Here is a 23545-nt window from a genome sequence, read left to right as displayed (position 1 = left end):
TTAATTTTAGGTCCTTTCTGAAAGATCTGCTACTGAAGTAGACAACAATTTTAGCAAACCACCTCCGTTTTTCCCTCCAGGAGCTCCTCCCACCCACCTTCCACCTCCTCCATTTCTTCCACCTCCTCCAACTGTCAGTACTGCTCCACCTCTGATTCCACCACCAGGTAAATAGTAAATAAGACATTTGATTTTGAAAGAATAACCATGAGTGTTTCTTTTATTTTGAATTCTAATAATTAAAATATAAATATAAAATAATATAATATTTTCATNATTGATTGCAATGCATTATAATTGATAGGAAACATGTTAAATCTTCAATAGATTCACAGTGAAAACAGATCTATTTGTGCTATTTCAGCACAGCAAAGAGAATATACTAATAGAGAAGATTGGACAGATACAAAAATTGGGATCTAAGGTGTAATAGTGATCACTAAAATTGCTAATTGTATACATATAAATCCGTGTTAAATTGTAAACCATGTTAGTTTGTTTTGAAAAGTGTTAAAAATACTTTCAGAATTAGGGTAGGTTCAAAAAAATATATCCTGTAAAATTGAAGTGAAAATCTCAGTCTGGTCATTTTTTGAATCCTGAATTCCTTTTAGTAGACAGCTCCTGGGTGCCAGGTACCTGGTATTTACTTCTTTTAAAAAGTCAGAAAATTAAAGTTTTATCATATTTTGAGCCACTTTTGATTATTTTATTGGTGGCAATAGAAAAAATTCATAAGTAATTCCCAAATTTTATATTTTCAACCTTGCATCTAGTGGCCTTTGTTATTTTATTTCCATTAAGCTTCCAGTACTTATTCCCCTTAATCCGTTTTGAATGAAACATCAAGATTGATTGAGATAATAATTACTTTCTTCCTAGGGAGAATGCCGGAAGTAAATGATAAAAACTAGCTCTGCTCCTAATTATAACTACATGTGTGAGATAGGTTAAATTTATAAATAAGTTAGTATCAATTTATACTAAAGAGCCACATCCACTCAGTCACTTTGCAATTCCAGAGAGCTGTACTTGTTTTAAGGTAACAGTTGTGATCAGAGTACCAAGGCACATGAAATGATCTGAGTAGTCCTTCCCTATAGTATTCATTTTTGGTCTCTAAATATCAACTGTTTAATGGGCCCTACAGCCACAACAACTTTGATTCCCTTCCATTGTGGCTTCTGTCTTCAAAAAGGATAAGAAAATGATTATGAAAAACGTCTGGATTTAGAGATTCTGTTTCTCAAAAATAGAGGAAAGAGAAGACTGGATAGGTTGGAAGCGCTTACTCCATACAACGTTATTTCTAAAGTTCAACAAATTTCTTGTTTTGGAGCATAAACCATTCAGAAGTTGTGATTGGACCCAGGATTCTTAGGTCCTTAATATGGTGAGAATTAACTAAAGGGAAAGGGAAAGGAATGAGGATATAGTGATGCATAGAGGAGTTCTTTGTCTACTTAAAAAGATAAAATGTAGAAATAATTAATTCCAAACATAATTGATTTAATGACATTATAATTAGCATACATGTTAATAGTCCTTATGCTATCTTACTTGATAATCTTATTTTAATTTTACTAGGTATAAAGGTGATTGAAAAAATTTCTTTTTATTACTAAGCTAACACAGTATATCCCCAGGTTGTTAACGGTTTATATAGCCAACACTAGCTATTGGGAGAGAGTAAGTGGTATGAAAAATGGTGAGAAAATAAATAACTTTATTGATATAAGAATATTTAGAAGCTCTGTAGGAGCTGGCAAAATGTTGCTTTGTTTATAGGATTAATATCTTTTAATTATATTTAAATTATGTATGGCATTTTACCGTAGAATAACACTGATTATTTTTTATTGTTTAAGTTATTTATTTACAGGCTTACCTCGGAGATATTACAGTTCTAATACCACTGCAATAAAATGATCAAATTATGTCTTGGGGAGGGCTCTTGCTGCATATGAAAGTTAATGTTTATACTATGCTATATGCTATTAGGTGTGCAATAATAGCATTATGTCTAAAAATCAATGTACATACCTTAATTAAAAAGTACTTTATTGCTAAAAAATGCTTATCATCATTTGAGCTTTAAGTGAGTATAATATTTTTGCTGGTCCTGGGGTCTTTTGATGTTGAAGGCTGCTGACTCACCAGGGTGGTGACGGCTGAAGGTTGAGGTGGTTGTGGAAATTCCTTATAATAAAACAGCAATGAAGTTTGCCCCATCCACAAACTCCTCCTTTCACAAGCGATTTCTCTGTCGCACATGATGCTGTTTAATAGCATCTTAGCTAAAGTAGAACTTTGAAAATTGGAGTCAATCCTTTCAAATGCTGCTGCTGCTTTATCAGCTAAGTTTATATAATATTCTAAATTCTAAGTCCTTCGTGTCATTTCAACAGTCTTCACAGCATCTTCCCCAGGAGTTAGATTCCACCTCAGGAAACCACTTTCTGTGCTCATCCATGAGAAGCAGCCCCTCCTCTGTTCAGATTTTGTCCTGAGATTGTAACAATTCTGTCACATCATCAGGCCCCACTTCTCAGTCTCGGTCTCTTGTCATTTCCACCACATCTGCAGTGACTTCCTTCACGGAAGTCCTGAACCCCTGACGGTCATCTGTCAGGGTTGGAATCAACTTCTTCCAAACTCCTGTTGGTGCTGATATTTGGACCTCTGCCCATGAATCATGGATGAATGTTTTTAATGGCATCTCGAATCATGAATCCTTGCCAGAATATTTTCAGTTCACTTTGCCCAGATCTGTCAGACAGCTGGAATCACTTGTTTCTGACAACTACAGCCTTATGAAATGTGTTTCTTCAGTAATGAGACTTGAAAGCCAGAATGAGTCCTTGAGCCATGGGCTGCAGAATGGCCATTTTGTCCTGGGGCATGAAAACGTTAATCTCCTTGTACATCTCCACCAAGAGCTCTTGGGTGACCAGATACATTGTCGATGGGCAGTAATATTTTGAAAGGAATCTTTTTTCTGAGCAGTAGTCTCAACAGTGGGGTTAAAATATTCAGTAAACCATATTGTCAGCAGATGTGCTGTCACCCAGGCTTTGTTGTTCCACTTATAGGGCAGAGCACAGGCAGAGTGGATTTAGCAGAATTTGTGAGGGTGCTAGGACTTTCGGAATGGTAAATGAGCATTAGCGTCAGCTTGAAGTCACCAGCTGCATTGGCCCTTAACTTCAAGAAGAGAGTCAGCCTGTCCTTTGACACTTTGAAGCCAGGACTTGACTTTTCTTCAGCTCGAAAGTCCCACATGGCATCTTCTAATAGGAGGCTGTTTCGTCTACATTGAAAATCTGTTGTTTAGTGTAGCCACCTTTATGGATTATCTGAGCTAGACCTCTGGGTAGTTTGCTGCAGCTTCTACATCAGCACTTGCTGCCTCACCTCGCAATTTTTCCTTAAACCTCATGAATCAACCTGTGATAGCTTCAGCCTTTTTTTCCTGCAGCTTTCTTACCTCTTTCAGCCTTCATAGAGTTGAGGAGAGTTATTAAGAGCCTTGCCCTGGATTAGCCTTTGGCTTAAGGGAATGTTGTGGGTGGTTTGATCTTCTATCCAGACCACTCAGACTTTCTTCGTATTGGCAGTAAGGCTATTTTGTTTTCTTATCAGTTGTGTGTTCACTGGAGTAGCACTTTTAAGTTCCTTCAGGAACTTTTCCTTTGCATTTACAACTTGACTGTTTGGCACAAGAGGCCTATCAACTTTTGGCATGCCTTCCTCACTAAGCTTAATCATTTCTAGCTTTTGATTTAAAGTGAGAGGCCTGTGACTCTTCCTTTCACTTGAACACTTCAAGGCCATTATAGAGCTATTAACTGGCCTAATTTCATTATTGTTGTGTCTCAGGGCAGAAGGAGAGAGATAATCATAACACATCATTTATCGATTAAGTGCTCCATCTTATATATGATTGCAGTTTGTGGCCCCCAAAACACTTAAAACACTAACATCAAAAGATCATTGATCACAAATGGCCATAACAAATAAAATAATGGAAAGCTTTAAATACTGCTACAGTTACCTTAAATGTGACGCAAAGACAAAATGTGCAAACACTATTGGGAAAGGACTCTAGTAGACTTGCTGATGAAGTGTTGCCACAAACCTTCAGTTTGTTAAAAACATAAACACGGTAACTACAGACAGTGTTATAAAGTGGGTGCAATAAAATGAAATATGCCTGTAAAGTTAATTTTCAGCTACATGCTTTCCATATTTTAAGTACCTGTCTGGATTTCCTTTGATTACTTATTCTTAGAATTTCCATGCTGTCCTGTCAGCATTTAAGAATACTAAATCAGATGAATTCTGACGCTGGTTAAAGCTGTACCTAACTGTGGTGTATTTGCTGCTGGCTGGACAATAGTAATTCATACTAAAACCTAATATTTGTAAATTGGGACTATCTGAATTACTCCTTAATTTTACCAGCTAATGAGCTGTTGAGAGAGAACATAGTTCATATTTCCAGCTATGTTCCCAACAGTGCTAATCACAAAGGTCTTTTGTATGCTTGACATTCCCTAAATAAGATAGCTGATTGAGTTAACATGCTTATGTATCCATAACACCAGAGAGATTTTCAGATTGATAGTCTATACAGTTAGATACTTCTCAATTAGAGTGGGTTCTAGCTTTCAATAACAGTATGGCTACATAGATGTATACCAAATGAATCTAGGCCTTGATTAAAGCCACATTGTCCGTTACCATTTAGCACAGAACCACATGATTACAATACATTCTATAGAGTTCACTATAATTTAGATCACCTTAAGAAAAGCAGCTAATGAAAGAAAGCTGTGGGTCAGGAGTCTTTTTATAAGTTTGCCTTAAAAATTACTCCATTTTTCTTAGAGAAACCTTGGGTTTTCTAGGGAAATACTGAAGGAAGAAAGGGGAAAAAAATCCCTTGAAAATTTAAACGTATTTTAATGTTTTCTTTGTTACATTTGTTTTGAAATGCAGAAGTTTTAAAGACTATAGGCCTATATATGATGGGACAAATATATTAATCATTTATTTTTCAGGTGCTGATTTTTTCTTAAGTACAGTGACTATACATTCAGATTTGCCTGGAATGGGTCTTTACACCTTTTATTCCAGTATAACTATGACTATTCACTCTCAGAAATCCCTTGGTTTGAAGACAAAAATTATGGTCAGTTCTTGGAAGTTTCTAAGCATAACTCATTGCATAATAAGGTGATAGAGATTGCATGCATTCAGGGGACTTTTACTGTCCAATAGCAGACAAGGAGAGGTGTATTGCCTCCCACCCCCTGAAACACATATCAACAAACACATAGGAAACCTTGTTAGTAACAGAATAAAATATTTGCCACAGTTGATTTGTATGAACAGTGGAGGTTTTGTATTGGAGAGTGCAGTAAATATGTAAAGGATTTCTGGTCCTAAATGGATGTCATGAAATTTGGACTAGCTTTTTTGCATGAAAACATATTTAATGTGGTTTCCTGCTACCATACTAACAGTAGCTTGAAAACACTGATTATTCAACATCTTTAATTTTAAGAAAGTCTTTTGTTTTGACTGAACCACCTACTACTTTCTATTGTGTTAAATTTTTCAGAAATGCATTTGTGCAGCTTCATGCTCTCACTGAGTAATAGTAGAAATTAATTTGACCCTTGAACAATACCAGGGTTAGCTACTCCAACTCCCCAAGCATTCAAAAATCTGCATATAACTTGACTCCCCGGAAACTTCTACTGATAGCCCATTGTTCACTGGAAGCCTTACTCATAAACAGTCAACACATATTTTTATCTTACATGTATTATGTAGAGAAAACAGTGTTAATTAATATCATAAAGAAGAGAAAATGGGGAATTTATAGGTCTGTACTATAAAAAGTCCACATGTAAGGGGACCTGTGCAGTTCAAACCTGTGTTGTTTAAGGGTTACTTGCAACAGCTAATAATAGCTAATGTTTCTTACTATTTTGGGCACTGTTCTGAGCAACATTTCATGTATTAACTCAACATAGATGATTCTTGACAACACCTGAAGTAGATATTATTCTAGTTTTACAGAAGAAGAAACTGGGGCTTCAGGTGTTTAAGCAATAGCTAGAAAATAGAACCAGTGGGCAGTTTGCTTGAAAGCCTGTTTTGTTAGCTGTGTTGAAATGAATCATGGCCTGTGTCAAGAAAGCTGTATTACGTATGGCATTATGTGTATTCACCTCAATAGCATGTCTTTTAAATGCCTTTTTTTTTTTTTTTTTGGTATTTTGCTCATGTTGAAGTGCATGCATATATATTTGTGGATAAAGAAGTTAGGGAGGTTGAGGAACCAGATTTTCTTTAAAAAATCTAGTTAACTGAGGTTTTGCTGTTTGCCTGATTTGTGTTAAGTGTGTTTATTGACTATATACTTGTAATATATTTGTTTATTGGAAGAAAAACTGTAAAATTGGAAAGATTGATGTTATATAGTACAGTTGATTTTCTGATACTTTTTTATTGTGGTAAAATATACATAATATTTATTAATCTAACCATTTGTAAGTGTACAGTTCACTGGCATTAAATACATCACTACTATCTATACCTAAAACTTTTTCATTATTCATAACAAAACTGTACTCATTAGATAATAACCCTTCCCTCTTCCCCAGCTCCTGGTAGCCTCTCTTTCTTTCTTTCTCTATGAATTTGTCTATTGTAGGTACTTCATGTAAGTGAAATCATACAGTGTTTGTCCTGTGTCTGGCTTTTGTTTTCAAAATAATGTAATTAATGTTTGTAAACTATTTTTTTAAACTATGTTCCAACTATATTTCATTTTATGGTAGACGTTTAATTTAAATTTTTAAGTGTTCATTTTAGTGTCATCCTATTTTTGTCTTCATTTTTTTATAACAGAGTTTATTGAAAGACGGCAGATTCATTTTAATTTCTTTCTGCTTACATTAATCAGAATTAAGGCTCATGTGACTACAGTTCTGTAAATATTAAAACTCTCAGGAGTAGAATTCTGTTAAGTTGAAGAAGGATTTTTGCTTCACTGAAATACTATAGTCCAGCTAGTTCAGACCACAGAGAAAAATCATCCCTGCTTTTAAAGTTGGATATAAGGTTTACCTGTTTATCTAGATTTAGAAACGTGTAGGGTTCTGCAGATTAGTAGGGTTTCCTAAATTTATTCCAAAAAATTTTTGTCAAGTACCTTAGTGTCTCACTAGTCACGTAGTACCATGAATTATATGAACTTAAAAATTGTGTTAATTCATTAAACATCTTGATTTGGGGTTAGCAGTGACACAGAGTGAGAGGGAGAAAGACAGCTCACCTCTGGTGTCTTTTTGAACTGCCTCCGAGGACTACATTGTGGATTAGTTTTCTGTTTGCAGTCTGGTTCCAGCACAGTGGCTCTTAAACTTTTTGGTCAGAGACTATACTCTAAAAAAAATTAATACAGTCTCCCAAAGAACTTTTATGTATGCATGGTTTATCTGGTTTTTGTATTAGAAATTAAAACTGAGAGGGGCGCCTGGGTGGCTTAGTCNAAAAAAAAAGAAATTAAAACTGAGAAAATGTAGTTTAAAAAAATATTCTTAATAAATCCATTACATATTAGCATTCAGACATTTGTATGAAAAATATTTTTTTCAAAACAACGTCTAGTGCAAAGATTCGCCTTGTTTTATAGTTTTGCAAATATTTTTTTACTGTGTGGCTTAACAGAAGAAAGCTGGATTCTCCTGTTTGTTTCTGCATAAAATTTTTTTGTGGTTTCACATACTGTGTAGCCTCTAGAAAACTTTATTGGACACTTGTACAAGAATGACCATGAAAATGGCAAATAACTTCTTAGTGTGTTTTGACCTTGCAGATTCCTTAGAAGGGTAGAGACCCCTGGGAATCTCCAGATAACACTTTAAGAACTGCTGCTTTAGCAAAAGCTTGGCCAATACTGGATGAGTATTTGCAAATTACTTGAGAAAGTGCAATTTTGAGAAGTTATTTTATGAACATAATATTTATTAGGCTAATTTTTATAGTTCTGTAAGATTTTTGGTCTTATACTGTAAGTCTGCCTATTAACTGATGGTGTTTGCCAAAAATTTTTCTAGAAGTACCTTTAAAAAATATTCCTTGAAGTTTTTGAGAACTGTACTCATTTTCTCTTTAGTTTTTTAATATTAGAAAATCCCCAACAGCCTATCAATATTTTCAATAACCTAAAAATAGAGAATAATGGTAGTTATCTGTATTTTTTATTTGAACATTTCTGGCACAATTAATTTAAATGTAAGCTTAATGGATATTAAAACCTTCTTTACAATGATGAGTTTTGAATGTCCTTTTTTTCTCATGGGTGTTCCCATTATAAAGTTACATTTTGAATATATTGTTGCTACGGTTTATAGAATTTAATCATGTTTTAATATTTGCCTTTTGTTTGTGCTACTCTTCCAATCATTTTGTGATTACATTGCAGCTTATGGAAACCAGTTCCTTTGTAAAGTAAAGTTCTTTGTAAAAATACTGTTATTTCTATTCAGAGATATTTTTATTTGTCTAATTAGGATTTTACGTTTGGTAGGATTTAGATTATTTTATAAATTAGAGGATTAAGTAATTCTAATAAGGGTAAAATAGTTCACTTTATAATTAACATAAAATTATCTTGGTTACCTTTTAGGTATGGAGTAGACTTGATAACTTGGTTGCTTTAAGTTTTGTGACCATAGCACCTTTTAACAAAATTTTTAAAAACATTACTCTCATCCTTTTTTACACCTTGTAATGAACTGTTTTACTTTAATTATTAGATAGTTTTATGGTCTTCTACATCTGTTTCTTAAAGGCTAGATAGTAGAAAATATGTGTGTATATAATCTTAAAAATACTGATGCATAGAAAAGCATGTAGTGTGGAAGGTAATATTTAAAGATTTTTATAAACCTTGGCTCTATGTATTCAATTTCTTTGTGCTGAATATACTTACAAACTTGATGACGTAGAAGTAGAAATCAGTGAGTGTTAAGGAAAGTGATCAAACTTACCTATTAATAATAGTGCCAGTGAAATTTACAAGTTTGTGAGAACTTGCAAGCATAATTTGGATAATTCTGCCATGCCTTTTTCTTTCACTTGAACTTAATATAAAAATGATAGGTAGTTTATATGTATTGGTTAGCTGTTGCAGAGTAGCAATTCACTCCAGAAAGCAGTGGCTTCAGACAACATACATTTATTATTGAATAGTTATTGTGGGTTAGGAATGTGAGGACAGCTTAGCTGGGTCTCTGCTTCAAAGTCTGCCACAGACTTTGAGATGGTCATCTCAGAGGCTTGACTGAGAAGGTACTCTTTCAAGATCAGTCACCTCTTTGTTGAAATCAAGATTCATTTCCTCTCCTGTGTTGCAGCTTGGCGCATGAAAGCATGAATGTCGAATAGACAGTAGAGGATACAGGCCAAATAGAAGTCACTGTCTTTTTTAACTGTTAGCCTTTTTTAACCCAAGCGACATCCTGTCATTTTTGCTGGATCTTTTTTTGTAGAAATAAGTCATTATTTATCTAGTCTACACTCAGGGAATGGTATAAATACCAAATGTGTAAAAAGGCATAAATACCAGGAGGCAGGGATCATTAGAAGCCATGTCAGAGGCTCTCTAGCATATAACTGTTTTCTGCCTTAGAAAAATAATGATGGGCTACATTGAGAATGAGTTCATACAGTTTTCATTGTTGTTGAGTACAGAGCCTCTATTACTTTTATGCGAATTTTTAAAATATAGTTAAAGGCAGGGCTGCTGCCTTTCTATTTCTTTGCCTCAGTTTCTTCACTTCCCAGATAGAATTTTAGGTTCCTCCACCCCCATGCTTTACCTTGAAGACTATGCATTACAAGAAAAATTATATCCAATTCTCTTTCTTCTGAGCATACCAGATAGTATAGACTATCATAGAGCTATATTATTTTACTTCAAAGTGTCACATGTTCTGTTTGTTTCACAAACATTTGGAATGGAATTTATTTCATGTGTATTGAATATTGAGCTGGTTAGCAGCAATCGATAGAGAAGTTTGGGATCTGATTCATTAGTTCTTAAAGTATGGTCCCTGCTCAGCAACATCCTCATTTCCTTGTCAGGAATGCAGTTTCTCTGGCCACACTGCAGACCTACTGAATCAGAAATTCTAGGGGAAGGACCCAACAGTCTGTGTTTTAACAAACTCTCCAGGTATTTCTTTGGGCCACTAAAGTTTCAAAACCTAATTTTTTCAGTCCTGTTATAACTTGAATATTAGTTTTCTAAAAGCTTTGGCCTACAGTACTAGAAATCTTACTTTTACTACTGTTATGCAAGGCTTTCCAGGGAAATAAAATTTTTTTTTTCATACTTATTTTACAGATAAAGGAAACGGTAAAACGGGATACTTGCCTGTATACAATTGATATCTTTTGGTCAGGTAGTGTGTGTGTGTAGCCAGGAAGGTGGGGGTGTTGAAGACGAGGACAGGAAGTTTTGAGACCAGTTATCTCTTTCCTTCCTCTGTTCTCTTGTTACCAGAAGTCAAATACTAAATAGTGATTTTTACATGAGAATTATATTGACCCAACATTATCTCACATATTAAACTTTTGTAGTTGCATTTTGAAAATATATCTGATAATACCAAAGAATTGATTTATATTGTGTTTTACCAACTTTGTGGTTCTGGTTCAGTAAACATTAATCAATAAAGATTTGCACTGAAATATCTTAGAGGTCTCACAAAGGGCCTTTTCTGGTTCTCATACTAACTTTGGGATGAGTAGATATTGACTCAAAGACATCTATTTATATATATAGCATGATTTTTCTTTTCTTAATTCTTTAGAGTTGATTGTTAAAAAACCTGTCCTATGATACTACTATAGTAAGATTAAAATTAAAAGCAAATTGTGATTTGGGGCGCCTGAGTGGCTCATTGATTGAGAGTCCCATTTTGGCTCAGGTCATGATCTCACGGTTCATTAGTTTCAGCCCCACATTGGGCTTGCTGATGTCCTTGCAGAGCCTGCTTCGGATCCTCTGTCCCCCTCTCTTGCTGCCCCTCCCTCACTCGTTCTCTCTCTCTCTCTTTCTTTCTCTCTCTCAAACATTAGAAAAAAAGCAGACTAATTTTAACAACCTTCATAGCATAATTAATAATTTGGTTATAACTTTTATCTTTATGTTTTGTGAAAATTTGACAGCAATATTTTGGAAGGCTAAATTTTGACAGGGCTCACTAGTAATTCCAGTTATTTTGCATGAATTCACATTTTAGTAAGTTGCAGGGAGCATTAGCCAAAGTGATGCATGTTGCTCATGTATCCATTTAAGTAGTTTATTAGAAGAATTACAGAGTTTTTTGCCTAATTTCATACATTGTTTGTGTTATACAGTAGCCGCACCCTATATCCACTATGGTTTTCCCCACTTTTACATGCCTGTGATAAAGCTTAATTTATAAATTAGGCACAATAAGAGATTAACAGCAACAATAATAATGTAGAACAGTTATAACAATATACTGTAATAAAGGTTATTTGACCTCTCCCTCTCAACATATTGTATTGTGCTTACCTTTCTTGTGATGATGTGAGATGTATAAAATGCCTGTGTCATGAAATGAGTTGAGGTGAATGGCATAGGTACTACTGTGACATACATAGCATTAGTCTACTGTTGACCTCCTGACAGTGTATGTCAGAAGGAGGATCACCTGTTCCAGACTGTGGTTGACTGTGGCTAACTGAGACTGCAGAAAGCATGGCTGAGAGGGACTACTGTACACCTAAGAAAACAATCATGTATTTAAATATAAAAACTAGGCCACATAGTGAAGTTAAACAGTGCTCTAGAAGACTTTACACTGTTCTAAAGAAAATCAGGTAATAATAGATATTAAGAACATTTAATATGCTCTGCCTTTCTTCCTTTTCCCATTTAGTATGGTGTTTAGGACTCTGCTAGCTTGTATTGTTTGCTGGATTCTTTTAGTAATTTAGGAAGCAGCAAGGTAACTTCAGGATGGACCAGAAGTGCCATGAAGTGTAGATGAAGTTAGACATTTGGAGGGCTAACGATTTTCGAAAGAAACATAATGGCTTGCATGTCTTTTATATATCTTTTTCAGTCTTGTTGGTTTTGTTTAGCATATACTTTATTGTGTGGACAGTTAAATCAGGTGCTTNAAGTTTTTTTTTTTTTTTTTTTAAAATAAACCTCTTACTCTGGTAAAACATGCACAGAAAATATTTAAATTACTAGCAGATGTTTCCATTGACAAGAAAACATTTGAAAGTGATTGTTTTTATTATTTTTCCCCATGCATTTAATTAATGAATTTGACTCCCCCCTCATCTTTTGGACTAATTTTGATGTAGTTTTTAAGATACGATTTAGTAAACCATTCTGTTGAAATTATGGTATAAAATTTTTTATGAAATTTTTTCTACTTTCCTAATTAGAAGTGTCATTATTCTTCATACAAAAAGTAGAATTTGTATGCCACATAAGTTTTACATTAGGATTTAAGGGCACATTTGGCCAATGTAAATTGAGAATGTTTATTTATACATAGTTTATTTCTTAAAGTATACAATGTGTGCAAATATCAATGAGAGTCACTCAGATTAGTATATAGTGACTCCTATAGAAGTAAATTGTCCACATTTATCTTCATGTGCCCTGGGTGTGTGTGTGTGTGTGTGTGTGTGTGTGTGTGTGTATATATACACGAATATATACATGAATATATATATATATATATGAATTGGCTGTATCCCCCTTCTCTACTCCCACATATCAAAGGAAATAATAACCTTTCCCCAGTCCTGTCAACAGTAGTAAAATAATCCACAATAACATTTGAAGGTCCCAGAAAGCTTCACAAAAGTGACTATTCATTATCTTCATAGCTACCTCATATTACGTACAGTATTCAAGACTCCATTGATCATTTTCCCCATAAAATAACAAAATCAGATGTTGATTATCAAACTTAGTGTTAATTTCATGGAGTTTGATATTTGTGCACAAAAAATGCACAAGTGTGCTTTTTAAACTGATGTCTAACTTTGTGATTACACCTAGTGGGGGAAGTCTTGATACCAAGTTGTTAGACTTGGATTTCACCAGGAAGTCGGACGTTATACTGGAATTGTTGGTCCTCTGCAAGAAAACAGAATGCTTCTTTTGAGTGAAGGAAAATGAGGCGAGGGGTTTATTTCAAAGGTTTTTATTTTTTTTATTTTTTTATTTTTTTGGTGATGGCATAAATACATAACAGGTTATAAAATCCAGTTACTATATTAAATTTCATCACTTGTTTTTTAGGTATTCCAATAACTGTACCACCTCCAGGTAAAACTTTTTTCATGTTTTCTCCATCATTGTTAATAAACATGAAATTTCAAGCTTATAGTTACAGAAGGGACAGCGTCGATGTGGTTAGACTATGGAATAGGCTATTGGGATTTCAAGGTCCTATTTTCAGCTCTGCCTTTGCTTCATTCCAGTTTTGATTAAGATATTTAGTTTTCTTATACCTGTCTTACCCACTTTTTGTAGAAATAGAGATTCTGAGAAAATTCTCACCATACCAATTTATTGAAGAAAACAGGATATAAAATAAAATTTTTATGAAAAAGTTTTTTCAGACCAATGAATTTTTTATATACTAAAGCAACTACAAAGAGAAGGGAAGGATCATTTATTTTGCTTTTTCGTAGTTTCTGATTTTTTTTACCCTGCTGGTATAAACTCAGTATCGTGAGAAAATATGTTCTGAACCATACAATTAGGTAGATTGACAACTGGTCAGATGGTTGGTCTTAGTGTGGTCATTAAATTGTTGATTGTTGTAATGGTGTGATCAATAGTTTATATGTGACCAAGTGTGGTTTTTTGATATTTGTCAGTGTTGTCTTTTTAAAAATGTTTTTTTGCAATGTGATGCAAATGTGATAGCAGGTGTATTTACTGAGTTCAGTATTAAAAGCCAAGGAATATAGAGAAAAGAAGAGGTGACAGTGCTTGGAAGGGTGGGTCTGAATTCACAATGACCTTGATAAACAGAAATAGTGGAGTTTAGGTAGCATAGGATAGTATACATATGTAGTTGTGGGATAGTGAATCACTGATTGTGTATCAATGTGGCTGAAAAAGGCTTATCAGGAAAAGTCATAAAGGAACCATTGGTGTGTCTAGTTTAAAAAGTACGGAGGTTGAAAGTGTGTATAAGATGGGATTTTTAATCCTATTAATTGCTGTACTTCACACTTCTGAGATGTTTAATAGAGGAGTGACAGATGCTGAAACTGGGTGCAGTGAAGATGAGCATGGTGAATTTGAAACAACTTGCAGCAGGGCTGAAAATGGATGTAAATGGACTTTGAGAAGGGTTAAGGGAACTGGGATTCATGGTTACATCGAGTACTAAAGAAGGAGGCTTAGTGGAAGTGTTTCCAAATCTGTACAGGGTGATAGAGAATATGACAGTGGATTGCTTCATGTTCTCATTCAGGACAGCATATGAGCTGTAGTGTAAGAGATTTAAATGACATAATTTAAACATTTCCTAATAGCAAGGGTTGTTAGAACTTGGAAGAAATTGGTATCTTAAGTTGTAGAATCTTAAAGACTTTTGTTGGGATGCTTTATTGCCTATCTGAACTTGAAAGTGCAGAGTAGATTAACTGTTAAGGTCCCTTTTAGCCATATTCCGTGGTATTTCATTTAGGTACTATGAATTACTGAGAATCCAGACCTCATGATATAAAGATGCAAATTATTTTCTCTCCAAACTAATCCAGAAACTATATTATGTACCCTTCTTTGTAAAATAGTTCTTTAGGATTGTGCTATTTAAAACCTATTTTATGATGGATGTACTCAGCCTTAAGCATTTATATATTTACTGGTAAGATTTTATTTAAAAATTATAATTTTAAGGAAATTTCTATACATCTAAAACAAAACATTTTTTGAAAGAGGTAAATGCTATTTTATTTGCTTTTCTTCAAAAGTATTTCAAGTATAACATATCTGGTGGCAACACTACTACTCTTTTATATATGGATAAGGTAAGGCATTGAGATGAACTTTCTCATACTCACAAAATGGGCTGTGTGTGGTGCTGAAAATAAGACCGGGTGTCCTGACTCCCAGTTTGTGCTCTGTGTATTAGACCAGACTGTTCATTTAAGTTTTATTGCTCAAGAAATCTGTTTGTAAGTTTAAGCTCCATTTTTCCTGTTCATTATAACATAGAGAAGCACGTTATGTCCCCAGAGAAATTTAGTGAGACGCAGCAACTTTGTTTCACGTGTGACATTAAATGTACATTCTATTAACTTTTTTTATCTTATGATTGAATGTTTCAGGTTTTCCTCCTCCGCCAGGCGCTCCACCTCCATCTCTTATTCCAACAATAGAAAGGTAAATCAGTATGGATAGTGTGAAACTTTTTATCATTGGTAGACTTTTGACAGAAAAATAATACACACGTCTTGGTAATATTTTTAGATATTTAATTTTGTAAACACTAAGGAGTACCTCCCTTTTAATTCACAAGTCTAGATCTGTGTTAGTTACTTTTGCATAAGACGTTTGATACATAGTCCTGTAACAACACAGTACAGAGAAAACCAACTGATAGCATTTGGAAATATCTTGGTTTGTTTTATGATACACTGATGAAAGAAATTCCTAGATTGGTAGAAACTTGGCTCTAGTCATTTTTGTGGTATATACAAACAGATAACTAGTAATCATGAATAATGCATGTCTGTTTTACTATTAAGTAAGGACAGTTCTTATCAGGGACCATAGTAAAGAAAAGCTCCCTATTCCTTATGAGCCTTCACAAAGGAAGATTGGATCCATTCTGCATGGCAGTAGCCTTATTTTTTATACTAGGAGTGCTGTACCTCTATTTAGATGCTATCTGTGTACATAGATGGCAGTATGGTGTTGGACGACATAGGCTGTGAAAATCTGAGATCTGACTCTAATTTTGGCTTCAGAATTCCCTAGTTTTGTGTTGCTAGGCAAGGTTCATAACTACTCTTTGGGACTCCCATTTCCTCTTTCACCGAATGGTGTTTAGATAGTAAAGAATAAAATAGCTAGTGAATATAACAGCACAATTCATGGCAGATAGAAATTACTAAAAAAAAATGGTGGCCATTGCTATTTCCTCTTAAGTAGCAAGTAAATTCTATGAAAATAATGTATTTCTGAAAAAGTGATCCAGATTCTATTAATAGAAAAATTGTGAGAATTTTACATCAGTAGCATCAAACCATGCATAATTTTCAAAAAGGAAATGATAAAGCCAAGTCTTAATTGTGAGAATATAAGGATTTACTTTCATTAAGTCCTTGTTAAATATATATTTTTCTCAGTCAACAAATGTAAAAAGTATTATTTATCCTGTCTGTGGGAGTGAGTTTCTAAATCATTAAAACCTATTCATTTAAGTTTATTTATTTACTTGAGAGAGAATATAAGTGGGGAAGGGGCAGAGAGAGAAGGAGAGAGAGAATCCAAAGCAGGCTCAATGCGGAGACTGCTGCAAAGCTCAGTCTCATGAACCGTGAGATTGTGACCTGAGCCGAAATCAAGAGACAAACACTTAGCCAACTAACTGAGCTACCGAGGTGCCCCAAAACCTGTTTTGTTTTGTTTTGTTTTGTTTTGTTTTGTTTTGTTTAAGATTAAACTTTAGCAAAGTCTCAACTACTCTGTTAGTTTCAGAGTTTCTTTTATCTTGGGAATCAAGCTGAATTGATTGGATTATTCACATTAAAAGTACTAGCAAGCTTTATTTTTCTTTATAAGCGGGTTTAATATGTTTTGAGGTTAAAAGCCTGTTTTTGTATTATAAAATTACAGAATTAAGTTTTATCATTAGATGGTAGTTGAATGAAAGTCCTAATTCTGCCTTGATGTTTTGCATTTGCACCAAACTATTAAAATTTAGAATTTATTTGCAACACATAAAAATACATTTTTCTTCAACAGTGGACATTCCTCTGGTTACGATAGTCGTTCTGCACGTGCTTTTCCATATGGCAATGGTAAGTATTACTTTTAGCTGCCCAGATTCAATTTAACCAGTATTTAGATATTTTTAAAACAATAAAAACATACTTCCATGGTTTAAAATACTATCTTATAGAGCAATTAAAAATATTAACTAAAAGAATAACTGTGTCTTACATTCTAGGTTACTTTACCGAAGAATTTTCATTTTTTATCAACTATACTCTTAAAAATGAGTAAATGGTGACATGGCACGGATATTTGTATCTCGCCTTTTCCTAAAAGAATTTAGGATTTGTCAGCAAATTGTCTCAAACTTCATTCATAATCTTTTTGTTGCTTCATGTCATCTAGCTAACCTTGTTTTCCTCTTTTCCCCTCACTGGTTTTTCTTCTAGGTCATTTGGCTAGGTCCTCTTTCCTATTCAGTCTTTACAAAGTAATCTGTTCTAAGGGCTTCTGATGCCACTTTTCTGCTTAGATCTCTTGGTCATTCATTCATTCATTTTAAAAGTACTTAAAGCATTGCACTAGGTTTTAGGGACACAGTAAACTGTAAACCCTCATCAAATTTATAGGCTAGTGAGGAACAGCCAGGTGACAGAAGAAGGTGTCATGGGAGCATAGTGGAGAGGTCTCCCACTCCAAAAGGGGTGGAGAGGGAGATAATATTACTTGAGATTCCAATCATGTTCAGAGGCATAGGGGTGAGAGAGAATGTGGTAGGCTTTTTTGAACTGAAAGAAGTGTAGTGTGGCTGGAGTGTAGAGGTTGCATGGTGAATGTTTAGAGATGAGACAGGAGATTACGCAAGATGTTATAACCATGCTGTATAGATTTTCAACCTTATGCAGAGGGCTCTGAGGAGCCATTTAGTTTTATGCTGAGCTATGAAATTGCTAGACTTACATTTGAAAAAGGTCCATTCAGGCTACTTACTGTGAGGAAGTTGTGGATTTGTAGGGTGGATTGAAAGAGGAATGGCAAAAATGCTGCTTGATTTGGGGAACACAAAGCTGTTGGAATTATCTGGGAGAGAAACGATGGTGTCTTATATTCAGATAGTATCACTTGGGATGGAGAACATTGAATACTTCCAAAGGCATTTGCAAAGTAAAAGTTATAAATCTTGATAGTAGATCAAGTATCAGTCATCTACATCCATTTACCTTGTAGGTGTCTGTATGAGGGTGTTGTAGTGTCCTTCACACCCACCTTGTTCAGACTACATGTGTGTCATTCATTCACATCAAAAGGTGGTCTTTCAGTTGACTTGTTTCAGTGATTATACAGCCTTTTATTATTGGTTTATTGGTTTGTTTATTAGTTCTTGCTGGGCTCCCAGGAAGTCATGCTCCTTGGGTTGGAATCTTGCTTTTCCCTCTCATTATTTATGTGACTTTCATAGATCTTCAACCATTAAATAGCATAATTCTTCCTCATAAGGTTGAAGTTTAGTGAGACTACATTAAAGCACCTTAGTCCTACCATTTAACACTCAGATATTAGCTATGATTTTTATGATTATCTCCAGCAACCTCTAAGTTCTTTCTCTTTTCTGCACCTCGAGGCAGTGTAGCCTGAGTGTTAAAGCATAGCCCCTGCAGTTTGCCTGAGGGCGGGTCCTGCATCTGTCTTAATCCTCGTAACTCGGGATAAGTTAAATAACCTAAATCCTTTTCCTCCTCTGTGAAATCAGCTTTGAACATAAAGTGCTCAGCACAGTGTCCATAATATGTAAGGCCTTGGCACACATTACTTGTTTAATTATTTAAAATTTTATTTTTACCTTTTTAAAAAAGGCACTTGCCATTTTCTTTGTTGTGAGATTCCTTGTATATTTGTTTCAGTACACATAAACATGAGGAATAGCCCAAATCAGAAGGACTAAGACTTCATTCTTGAGATTACCTGTACAGTTTCCTTGTGGAAGATTTCATTTTTTAATATTTCTTAAGCATTTAGCTTTTTCTCAAAGTAATATATGGAAATTTTTAATTAGTATATTAGCAAGAGGTTTTTTTCACTCTTTCCAACCCCAACTCCTCTCAGAAAGAAGCATTTTTAAAATTCTAAAGTATATTGCAATAATTAATGAGAAGAAAGAGAAATAATTAATGGAATGAAGGTGATGATACATCTTCCTCTTTGCTGGTAATTCTGTTTTACCTTTGTTAATTTATTTTAGAATTTATCCTCAAACACTGCTTACTAATTTTTCTTGATATGCATATTTGTATACTAAGATTGTGCTCATATGGGCACCTGGGTGACTCAGTCAGTTGAGCGTCTCTTAGTTTCAGCTCAGATCATGATCTCAGTTTGTGGAATTGACCCCCATGTCAGGCTCTGCAGTAACAGCACAGAACCTGCTTTAGATTCTCATTCTCCCTCTCCCTCCCCCCCTCCCCCTCCCCTTCTTCCCCTGCTCATGCACATTCATATATTCTCTCTCTCAAAACGAATAAACTTAAATATATTGTGCTTATAAAGTAAGACCCAGTTAAAAAGTAATTTTTGTAGAAATATCAAAGAACTGCAGAGACCAGCATTTTTGTTGCTTTTTAGTTGTTCTTATGGTCTGCATGGTATTTGTATATATAAGCTTATCACTCTGTCTTAATTTATATAACCATAGATATCATCTATTATCATCCTCTTATGATTGATATGTATTTTGTTCACTTACCATCACTGCCCCTCTCTTTTCCCCACCAGTGAAGTTACGATGATTTTTGTACCTCTTTCTATTATCTATGTTCCCTCGTTTTCATGTACTATCAGTACCTGTTACTATGCAGATTTCCAAGCCTTTACCTCTTCTTCCCCCTCTGCCTGCCAGCTTTGGTCAACCATACTTCTGCTTAGAAACATTTATTTTCTGTCCTATAACCCAGACTATCTGTGCCCTGACAACTTTTTTATTCTGAAAGCTAAACAATAAAACATATTTACATTATTATGACTATGTAAATATTGTATACAGTAGAGATAATTATAATACCCAAGCCCTGCAAAGGAGAAGGTTCCAATGGCAAATTGAAACTACCTTAGACTTCATTAACTGTAAAATTATACTACATTTTAATTGGGTTCATATTTGAGGTGCCTGGGTGGCTCAGTTGGTTAAGTGTCCAGCTCTTGGTTTCAGCTCACGTCATAATCTCGCGGTTGCATGGGGTCGAGCCCCACATCGGGCTCTGCACTAACAATGTGTAGCTTGCTTGGGATTCTCACTCTCCCGTCTCTCAGTCCCTGCCCTGCTTGGGCACACTTTCTCTCAAAATAAATAATAAAAAATTTTAATTGGGTTCACGTTTGAACTGTGACTTTCTCCATCTCAAGTTTTTTTTCCTCAAAAATGTTTTCAAATTTTGTTTTTCATGTATGTCCTTAAGCCATCTGGCATTCATTTTTGCCTGTGTTAAAAGGTAATGATATAATTGTCCCAGTGTTATTGTAGTAACACTGAGTTATTGTAGTAACACCGAGTAGTCGGTCCTTCCTGAGGGGTTTATGATGTCCCATCCATTCATGTTCCCAGGTTTCCATGTACGCTTGAATCTGTTTCTTGGCTTCTTAGACTATTCACACTAACTGTCCCTTTGCTAATAATGCCACATTATTTTAATGATTGAGTTCTATAGTAAATCTCCTATCTGGTTCAGCAAAATCTACCTTCTTACTCTGCTTCAGAAGTATTCTTGAGCCATTGCTCTTACATATCCATTCTAAAATCAACTTTGGAAGTTCCATGAAAAACTCTTTTGAGATTTAGATTAATAACATTTATATTATGCTTACTTTAGACAAAACACTGTTAACTTCTGTAATCCTGACAGTCTTTAAAGTAGGCTTACTGTTACTATTCCCATTTTATGGATGAGGTAATTGAAGAACAGCCAAATTAAGTAGTTTCCCCAAGACCACAGAATAAGTCGTAGATTCAGGAACTGATGCCGTGCAGCCTGGGTCCAGAGTCCTTGCTCTTTACTAAACTAACTTGGGATCACATTGATACTTAGACCTTTTTGTGTTGGATTTGTGTCCTACAGCATTGAGTCCGTCACCAAACAAGTACTTTCTTCATTTATGGATATGTTCTTTAGTATATTTCAATTAAGTGCTATAATTATCTTCAAACAATTTTTGCACATCTTTGGTTAGATTTAGTCATTGGTATCTAATTTTTTTTTTAATTTTTAATGTTTTATTTATTTCTGAGAGAGAGAGAGAGAGAGAGCGTGAGCAAGGGAGGGTCAGAGAAAGAGGGAGATACAGAATCTGAAACAGGCTCCAGGCTCTGAGCTGGCTGTCAGCACAGAGCCCGACGCGGGGCTCGAACCCACGAACCGTGAGATCATGACCTGAGCCGAAGTCGGACGCTTAACTGACTGAGCCACCCAGGAGCCCCTGGTATCTAAGTATCTAATGTTTTTATTGCTGTTTTATGTAATATAGTCATTCAAACATCCTATTCTGTTTGTATTTGCTTATATTTAGAAATAGGATTGGTTTTTGTTTTATTTATACACATAATACATATATAATAAATATATATGTTGATGTTATAGCCGGTTATCTGTTGCACTCTTCGTATAATTTGTCTATAAAGGCTAAACTTTAGCCTGTAATATCTGCAGATAATGATTTTGTTACTTCTCAGATTCTTGCTTCTCCCCCATTTTTTGTTTGTTTGGTGGGGGGAGGGTTCTTAATTGCTCTGACTAGCATCTCTATATAATGTTGAAGTATTGAAAGTAGAGTTCTTGTTTTTTAAACCCTCCCCCCCCCCTTTTTTTTTAAAAGAAAATACTTCTGTATTTTTACTACCAGGCTTTTTTGCCCATTGGTTTTTGATGGAGTCCTGTATCAGATTAAGGAAAGTTTCTAAGAGCTTTTAAACTAAATGGATATTGAGTTTTAATCAAATGCTTTCTGAAATAATCATACCGTTTTTCTTCTCTAATCTGTTAGTGTGGCAAATTTCTAAATTTTTCTAACATTAAGTCACTTTATTTGCTGGATAAACCTTATGTGGTCATGATTGGTTCTCTTTAAAAAGTAATAATAAATACTGATTGATTTAGGATTTTGAAATCTATGTTCATATGTAAGATTAGCCTATGATCTTTCTTTGTTTGTACTGTCTTTAACTCGTTTGAGTATTAAAGTTCTACAAGCCACCTGGGATTAGTTAGGGAAGAATCTTTTTTTCTTATTCTTTGAAGTTTATATATTAGAATGGTCTGTACCTTATAAGTTAGTAAAACTTACCTGTAAAAATCATCTAGTCTTTTGTGAAGGTTTTATATTACTGATCAGTGTCTTTCATAGTTAGGGAACAGTCAAGATTTCTTTTCATTCTAGAGTCATGTTTTGGTAAATTATGATTGATCATTTGAAATTAGTGCATTTCAGGTAAGTTTTTAAATGCATAGATATAATGTGTGTTCTCTTAATTCTTTAATATCTGTAACGTCTGTAGTTGTAGTTTCTTTTTGGTTTTGATTATGTGGCATCTTTTTTCTTAATCTTGTCAGAATATTGTTATGTTTTGTCTAGTCTTCAAAAACCACCTTTCAGCTTTATTTTTTTATTGTATGGTTCTTTTCTATTTACTTCTACTTTTATCTTTATTATCTCCTTTTCTGTATGATTCTTCTGTTCATGTCTAAGTTCTTAAGTTTTGTAAGCTTAACTTACTAATTTTCTGTCTTAAAAAAATTTTTAATGTATATTTCTTTTTGAGAGAGAAAGAGAGACAGGGAGCACAAGCAGGGAAGGGGAGAGAGAAGGGAGTCAGAATCTGAAGCAGGCTTCAGGCTTTGAGCTGTCAGCACAGAGCCTGCCATGAGGTTTGAACTCACGAACCACTAAATCATGATCTGAGCTGAAGTCCGTCTCAATCGACTGAGCCATCCAGGTGCCCTTCCATCTTTTCTAATGCATTGTTTTTTAAGATTAAATTTCTCTCCAGAACAGTTTGTATCCCTGTACTTTTGATATGTCGTATTTTTATGTTCAGTTCCTAAATGGTTTAAAATTTATTATTTTTTTGACCCCTGCATTTTCAGAAATGTGTCTTTAATTTGAAACGTATAGATATTAGGGTGTCTATTATACTTATCCTATGAAAGTATATAATATACTCGCATAAGTGTTTCATATGTGCTTGAGAGGAATGATTATTATTTAGCTGTTATGGGCAGTATTCTGTGTTATATTCATTAAATCAACACTCTTAACAGTGTTTTGCTCGAATCTTCTTTATCTGTAGTGAAATTTTTTTGTCTGCTTAAACTGGCAATAACTGAGAGCAGTATGTTAATCTTCCGTGATCGTGGTGGACTTTTCTATTTCTCCCTATATTCACACTGGTTTTTACTCTACAAATTTAAGCTTGTGCTGTTTGCCACCTGGAAGTTTAGTTTGTTCTGTCTCTTGGTG

The 23545-nt window shown here is 34.5% G+C and overlaps 1 protein-coding gene across 1 annotated transcript in view; it reads left to right on the top strand.

Moving 5' to 3' along the window:
* Positions 1-23545, top strand: part of FIP1L1 (factor interacting with PAPOLA and CPSF1) — a 76123-nt gene that overhangs the window by 43329 nt on the left and 9249 nt on the right. Inside the window, exons 11-13 of the mRNA XM_077757778.1 lie at positions 11-167; positions 15433-15487; positions 17075-17130. Of these exons, the coding sequence (XP_077613904.1) occupies positions 11-167; positions 15433-15487; positions 17075-17130 (268 nt within the window). The remainder of the gene's footprint in view (positions 1-10; positions 168-15432; positions 15488-17074; positions 17131-23545) is intronic.

Source organism: Crocuta crocuta, unplaced genomic scaffold (assembly GCF_008692635.1).
Source record: "Crocuta crocuta isolate KB4526 unplaced genomic scaffold, BGI_CrCroc_1.0 scaffold282, whole genome shotgun sequence".
NCBI lineage: Eukaryota > Metazoa > Chordata > Mammalia > Carnivora > Hyaenidae > Crocuta > Crocuta crocuta.
This window is presented reverse-complemented; position numbering and strand designations above follow the sequence as displayed.